Below are 7,814 nucleotides of genomic sequence, written 5' to 3' on the forward strand. Positions count from 1 at the left end.
GTTCTACACTGTCTTGTAGGGTCACTATGAGTCGGAATCAACTCGACAGCTGAACTTCATTGGTTTTCACACAATTAGCCCAGGTGTTGCTGGTATTCTAAGCTTTTTGCCAGGCACTTCAGCCCCTCCAACTGCTCTCTAATTTTCCCAGCCACTGTGCATACCCTGAGTCCTCATGATGTCAGAGCTGAATATGAGTCTAAACTTTAAAGCCATGTTGGAGAGGAGGATGTTTTGGTCTCTTTTAGGGTATACTTCATTATTGGGATCTGCAGTACAGAGTGGTACAGACTCATTAAACAACACTTTCTAGATTGAGTTATAGCCCTGCCATTACTATGACAGAAACACAGCTGATGGTTATGTTGGAAGAAGCAAAGATAGGAGTCCTAATTCCAGGGCTGTTGTTAGAATAGCTCTACTACCCTAATGACAAGCCTGTATTCTCCCACGATGAATTCTCTTGCAGCTGATCCCACCACTCCCGCATATGACCCGAAAGTAGTCTGGTGTCAGACCTCCGCACCTGTTCACGTGCCTGGCTCAAGCAGTGAACTCATGAACACAGCTTGAGTTCCTTCCTGCAGGCTCTCAGCTTCTACTGCAAGTAGACTTCCTTTGGGCACATTTCACCAGTTACTTCACCAGGCACACTCCAAGGATGTCTGATGCCCTCCTCCACCCAAGTATACAAATCATGAGTACATTTCAGGGAGGCTCTCAGCCCACTCACAAGTGGGCTTGTGCAAGGCTTCCCCTGTAGGCCTTCAAATCTGCCTCCTCATGTAGAATCCTGACTATGAGCATATAAATCAGCCCCTGGAAGGAGACAGATATATGCTAAGCAAGCAAGTTTCTGACCTCAGCTACGCAGAAGACCTGGGTAAATTCAGCAAAAGAATGCTCCCCCCACACCAGGAGTCAGACTGCCAGCCTTCCCTAGGCCATGCCCCCCTCTTCCCTTGTGCACCTTCATCTGTCTGTACACCCCAGCCCCAACCTACTTGGTCCCCACTGCAGGGGACTTTAGCTCCTGTGTAAAGCTCCTGAAATGCAGAGATGGGATTTTGACTCAACAAGGAGCTCTAGTGGCACAGTAAGGCATTTGGCTGCTAACCAGAAGGTCAGCGGTTCAAACACACAAGCTGTTCTGTGGAAGATGAGACAATCTACTTCTGAAAAGATCTAAAGCCTTGGAAATCCAATGGGGCTTGCTATGAGCCAGAATCAACTGGATGGCTGTGTGTGTGTGTGACAAAAAGGGAGGTCCAAGAAAGACCATCTACCTGAGGCAAATGTACGATAGAAGAGAGCCAATGAGCTAAAATAGGTCCTTGTGCGCCTTGATTGACAGGGGCAAGGAGGAGATCATGAGCTGCACAGGCAAAGAGTATGTTGTTTCTTAAACTCAGGGTTCTTTAGGAAGAAAGTAAAGTGGTGCTATGGGGAGAGAGAAGGGTAGGTAATGTTGAATCAACACAGCTGCTTCTGTATCCTGCGCTTAACAGTTGTGAGTGTGAACTCTGATTTGTTTCTGAAATTTAGGTTGAAGACCTAATCAGGATTGCACAATCGCTAGTGGTGGCTCTGGGAACTGGAACCTTGACTACTGTAATCTGTTGGACTGAAATCCATTTTATTTTATTTTTTATTGTGCTTTGGGTGTAAATTTACAGAACAGAATTTCTTTTACATTCAACAGTTCCTGTACATCTGTTTCACTCCCCAATTAACCATCTTCAACCCTAACCCACTCTCCTCCTCTCCCTTCACAGTGATCCCCTCCCCCATACGTGTGCCCTTTTTAGTTATGCACTCCTGTCCAGCTTTTCCTCAGTGTGAATGTTGCCTCTCTGGTGCCCCATGGCCGATTGCTCCAAAGGGTGTATCTCCATAGAGTAGGTGGGTGCATCACTCTGGGTTGGGTGTTCTGCATGTAAGTCTTACTACTGTTGGGCTGAGAGCCAGCCCCTGGGAGTAGGTTTTATCCCAGACGCGAAGTGTATCCCAGGGTCATAGTCCCACCAGACTCCATCCTGAAATCCATTTTAAAAGGTACTCAAGCGTTTCAGTGGTAGAACTGTTGCTTTCCACGTGGGAGACCTGGATTTGATTCCTAGCCAGTACTCCTCAGTCACCACTCTTTAGCCAGGGGAGCGGGGAGCTACTCAGCAGGCAGCAGCAACGCTGGACAAGGGGTCCTTTGGTATTCATCCGCTGCTTCTACAGCGCGGCTCTTTCCGACCTCCTGCTCATGCCCCTATCCCCAACCGCCCTCCCTCCCCTAATAGCCAGCGCTATCAATGTAGTGGGGGTCGCTAGGTAAGGGCCACAAAGACTAGGCAGCCTGGTGCGAAGGCGCCTCTCCAGACTGAGGCTCATTCTGGCCCCGCCCACCTCTAGCTTTGAACTGCGGTGGGCCTGGTGAGGGGCGTCATGCCCCTTCGCGCCACCGTATCCCTCCGCCCCCCTCCCGTCGCCCTCACCCTGGCGCTTAGTGCCGCACTCCTGCGCAGCCCATGCCCACTTTGGTGCAGCAGTGCGGGGGCGGTGTCGCCTCTTTGCCATCTGACCACACGGAAGGCGGTGGGGATCCGAGTGAGGAGCTGCCAGAGGAGGGGGAGGCCAACGACCTGGGCCCGGGCCTGTAAAGGCAAGTGGGGGTGGGGTGGGCGCAGGGGGAAGGATCCAGGCCACCATAGATCCTCCGACCTTCTGCCCCTCAAGCCCTGGCAGCCAGACAAGGAGAAGGGGACCTAGTGGAGCTGGTCCCTGAGAGAGGTGCGCGCAGTGCCCAGGAACCCTGGCCATAAGCAGGCGTGACTGGCGCAGGCCTGGCAAAGGGCCGAGGGTTGGCCCCAGAGGCACCTAAGCTCCTCTGCAAAGGAGCCCTGCCAGCCACTTCTCTGCCAGCCTTCCAGAGTCCTCATCCAGACAGACAGACAGACACACACACACACACGCACCACCCACACACCACCCCCCATGTCTGTGCTGGGCGATGGTTGTGAGGGGTGTGCATGTGCAGGAGAAATGGCGGAGGCAGTGGGAGCAGAGGATGGGGGGGCACCTGGGGACTGCCAGGAGAGGGGCTGTCCTCAGAGCTCCGTGTGGAGCTGGGAGGGGGCGGGTGGCATTTGCTGCCCCTGCCCCTGATTCTGGAAAGGGGCCTGTTGAGCCCTGCATCCTGGGTGCTGCCCTCTTCCCATGGGTGACCATTGACGTCAAAGCTTCCTGTCTGCATCTTAGGTATCCCACATTTCACCAGGCTGCGGTGTGCATCTGCAGAGGAGAGGCTTGAGAAAAAGGAGGAGCAAGAAAGTGGTTTGGATTTCTGGAGGTGTGTGGGAAAGGTGAGGGTGGGTAGCAGGCACTGACTGGACACTGATTCGGGTGGGGTAACTGCCATTAGAGAAGGTTCTGGAACCTCTTGGTCTTCCCCTTGTTAACAGCAGTCTAGGTGATCTTCCCTTTCCCTCTTCCCACTTTTCCAATAGATCTGGGACAGGAAATGAAGGGCATTTTGATGGTGGGATAGACTAGGGAATCAAATTACAGGTACCACTTCCCAAAATATTTTCCAAAATATGCAGGTGCCCTTCCCCGCCCCCCATATGCCCTGTAGGCAAGGGGGTATGGTCCACCTGGTGGTGTGTTCTCAGAATTGTTGGAGGGAGTAATAGGAAGAGAAGAGGTTTGTTATCTCTAGAACCTTGTTACAGATAACCTAAAGAGAGCTGGAAAATATTCCACCAACAGAACCCTAAATGTTGAAAGGTAGATAGTACTCAGAAATTCCTCTCTTTGAGTTACTGTGTCCACCATGCACTCATTTGCCACTATTGTCTCCTGATTGTCTTAATTTTCCATGTTTGTCTCTAGGCCTGCTTTAGAGCTGGTCAGTTCTGGAAGGAAAAGAGTGGAATACTGGCTCAAATATCTGGAGGTTTGTGTGCAAGGGGGCGATACCTGGGAACAGCGACAAAGTAAGAGCATGCTCCAAGTGAGTGCAAGCCTTCCTCCAACTCTTCTACTCTCTGTCAGATTTCCACACTGCCACAGCATCCATTTAGGGAATATTAGGAATATTGGAGCCGTGACTGAGGAGCAGACCTATGAACAGGGATCAGAACATAGATGGGGCACATTAGACAGATTGGACTCTTAAATAGAAAAGGAGTTATTAGCTTCAGGAGCCAAGGTGTGTGCCTGTCTACCAAGCACCTGGGCTATATTTTCTCCTGTTTACTTGAACACAGGGCGGCTGGCAGCTCTGCTGTAGGACTTGACTCCACTGAAAGCAAGGAAAGGAGGGAGAAATCATACCAGCCAGATCAATGCAGGTTGGTATGGGAGTGAGTAGCGTTTTGGGGTGGGTTCCTTAGTGATTAGAGTCCAGTCCAGGGGCTCCTCAGCCTCTCCTTGACATCCCATTTTCTACCACCCCCTCACCTATTTTGTAGCAGGCAAAGTAACTTGGAAGCTCTGAGGATAAAAAGCATGGGTGAAATGAAGGGACAGAGAGACTGTTTCTAATAGCCCAGCTATCCCACCAAAAGCACTCAAGGTCCAGTCACCCTGTGCGAGTGTGTGCATGGGGTGGTGCAATTGGAAGAGACTTGAAGGCTCCTTTCCTTTGTCTCTCCCTAGATCTACCTCCAGTGGCATCTCTGGTGGTTTTAAAGTTGGTACTGACCACCACCCTCCAAAGGTCCACACCCACCCAGGATCCATCCATCCACCCCCAGCTTGGTTATGCCTCCTCTGCACTTTGTCTATATTGTTGGCAGAGCCTGAGCTTATGAAGGAGGCTGACTGACTGCTGGACTGCAGATTGACTTTAAGTCTTGCTTCCTGCATTATAGCCTGAATATCCTGAAGACCAGAGTGTGAAGATAGAAACTTCTAACAAATCTGTAGGTGAAGCTGAGACTGTGTAGGGGTATATAACTGGGCTTCCTGTGTAACTGGAACCATGACTGGGGCTGAGATTGAGCCTTGTACCCAGGCCAAGTCTGAAAAGAAGTCTGGTGAAGAGGTTGGGGGTGGGGCTGAGAAGGAATCTGAAGTCCCTCTGGTGGTCAGACCCAAAGTTAGAACCCAGACTCAGGTAATAACTGGGGTACAGCTCAAAATTGAGGCCAAAGCAATGATTGGAGCATGGCCCAAAAGTGAGGCCCAGGCAGTGTCTGGGGCACGGCCTAAGACTGAGTCCAAGGCAGTGGCTAGAATAAGGCCCAAGGATGAAGCCCAGGCATGGGTCCAGACTGAATATGGGGCTGAGGCAACATCTGAGACGGCAGAAGTGACCCAGACTAATGCTGCAGCCTGGTCACTGGTCAATACTGAGTCCAGGCCAGTTGCTACAAGTAAGGCATTATCTGTGGATAGGGAACTGGTTGATGTGGAGGATGAGGCCTTATCTGGCAAAAATGGAATCCAGCCCTGGTTTGGGTCAGGGGAACAGAGTAATATGGGGTCTTGGTGCTATCCTAGGCTCAGGACCAAACAAGAGGCCTCAGATGAGTCTGGATTCTGGTCAGCAGATGAGACTTCTACATTGTCTTCTTTCTGGACAGGGGAAGAGACCTGTATCAGATCATGGCCGAAAGAAGAGTCCAATTCCAGGTCCAGGCACAGGGCTAAACAGCAGACCAATACCCGGTCCAGGCCCAGGATGAAGCAAGGGCCCTGTATTGATTCTAGATCTGGGTCTGAGGATGAGGCTGGCAATCTTTACTGCCTCTGGGCTGGAGAAAATGCCAATACCTTGTCTAGGCCCAAAGCCAGGGAAGAGGCAAATATCAGGTCCAAGCTTAGGACAAAGAGAGAGGATTGTTTTGAGTCTGGGTCTGAAGATGAATTCTATAAGGAGTCCTGGTTTTTACCTGAAGAGTCTAATAGTAGGTTTAGGTCAAGAGACAAGAAAGAGTCTAATACCAGCTTAAAGCCCAGGGCCCAGAAAGATGGTAACAGGGATAGGGTCAAACAAGAGCCTAGGTCTGAGGAGGAGGTCATTATTGGTTCCTGGTTCTGGGCAGAAAAAGAGGCCAGTATGGAGGCTGGGGCTGTGGCCAGCTATAAACCCATGCCAGGGGCTGAGGAGGGGGCCGTTTTTGGATCTTTATTCTGGACTGAGGATGAGGCAAGTGTAGGGGCTGGGGCCAGAGAAGAGAACAGGCCAGAGTCTGAGGAAGAGGCCATATTTGGCTCCTGGTTCTGGGACAGAGATGAGGCCTGCTTTGACCTAAATCCTAGCCCTGTGTACAAGGCCAGTTGCCAATTCAGTGGTTTGGCTGAGCATGAAATTGGTTTATCATCTAGACCCCAAAGCTGGGAAGACGTCACTGTTGAATTCAAGGCTGTTCCTTGTCATGGGCTTGGCTTCCCATCTATAAGCCCCTTTAGAATTCCTGAAGAAGCAATATCTGAACTGTCTGAAATGATTGAGGGAAACCTCAAGCAAATGAAACTGAACCCCAGTGGGGAAGAGCAGGAATCTTTGAGTCATCCCAGTCAGGATGATCCTGACCCTAGGTTCCCATTTCAGTGTGAGCCTGCCTTAGTGACAGTCAATGAAATTCGACTGCATCTTAAGGCCAAAGAGCATGCAGAGCCTGGAAGTTGGTTGTGCAGGTGTGTACAATGTGAGCTTAGGATTGGTTCTGAAGAGTTCGAAGAACTCCTTTTATTAATGGAAAAAATTCAGGATCCTTTTATTTATGAAATATCTAAAATTGCAATGGGTAGGAAAAGTGCTTCTCATTTTACTCGAGATTTCATTCGAGACTCAGGTGTTGTCTCACTTATTGAAACCTTGATGGATTATCCCTCCTCTCGAGACAGGACGAGATTTTTGGAAAACATGATTCACATGGCTCCATCTCATCCAAATAAAAACATGATTGAGACATTTGTATGTCAAGTTTGTGAGGAAACCCTTGCTCGAAACTTGGATTCCCCCGAGCAGCTGTCTGGAATAAAGATGGTTAGAGATCTCACTACTACTACTGACTATCACACACTGGTTGCCAATTATATGTCAGGGTTTCTCTCCTTATTAGCTACAGGCAATAGGAGAACAAGGTTTCACATTCTGAAAATGTTACTGAATTTGTCTGAAAATCCTAATGTGACAAAAGATGTATTCAGTGCCAAAGCTCTATCAATATTTCTAGGTCTCTTTAACATAAAAGAGACAAATGATAATATTACAATTGTTATTAAAATGTTTCAGAATATCAGTAATAAAATTAAAAAAGGAATGATGTCTTCAATTGATGATGATTTCAGTCTTGAACCACTTATTTCCACATTTCATGAGTTTGAGGCATTAACTAAGGAATTACAAGTCCAGATAAACAATCGAAAAGGTCATAAGGTGGGAAAACGAAGTTAGTACAGTTTACCACCTGTCTCTGATCAGCCTTATGTTCCCAAAGAACCCTGAGTAGTGCTTTTGTTTTCACAGTCTGCTTTGATGATGTAACATTTTTAATGCCGATGTTAACATCATACAACTCTTGGCTTGAGGTGGATCATTTCATGGATGCCAAATGAATATTAGAACTGAAAACACATTTGTTGATAGTTGTCTTGCTGTCCACATAGCAGTATTTTTCAGAATTGAACTTCCAATGAACTGAGTCACCTAAGTAAGCTACCCTTCTCTTTGTTATTTTAATATATAATTTCCTATTTGAGTCTGGTTGTATTTTCAATAAAGTTCTGTGTTAAAACCAGCAGAAATGAGCCTTCTTCTTCAGTTTAAAAATGAAGTGCAGAGACACTGCACACAAACACAGATAATCAGT

General features: G+C 48.6%; 1 protein-coding gene across 1 annotated transcript; it reads left to right on the plus strand.

The window, feature by feature from the left end:
• The first annotated feature begins 4,975 nt into the window (after positions 1–4,975).
• Positions 4,976–7,399, plus strand: LOC103212828 (G-protein coupled receptor-associated sorting protein 2-like). The gene has a single exon (XM_007958764.2). The coding sequence runs from the start codon at positions 4,976–4,978 to the stop codon at positions 7,397–7,399; it is 2,424 nt and encodes an 807-aa protein (XP_007956955.1).
• The last annotated feature ends 415 nt before the right edge of the window (positions 7,400–7,814 follow it).

This window comes from Orycteropus afer, unplaced genomic scaffold (genome assembly GCF_000298275.1).
Source record: "Orycteropus afer afer isolate SDZICR_OR568_19922 unplaced genomic scaffold, OryAfe1.0 scaffold01126, whole genome shotgun sequence".
NCBI lineage: Eukaryota > Metazoa > Chordata > Mammalia > Tubulidentata > Orycteropodidae > Orycteropus > Orycteropus afer.

Bases quoted from the DNA above. Each gene is read 5' to 3' on its own strand.
- LOC103212828 (XM_007958764.2), top strand. From the start codon at position 4,976: ATGACTGGGGCTGAGATTGAGCCTTGTACCCAGGCCAAGTCTGAAAAG.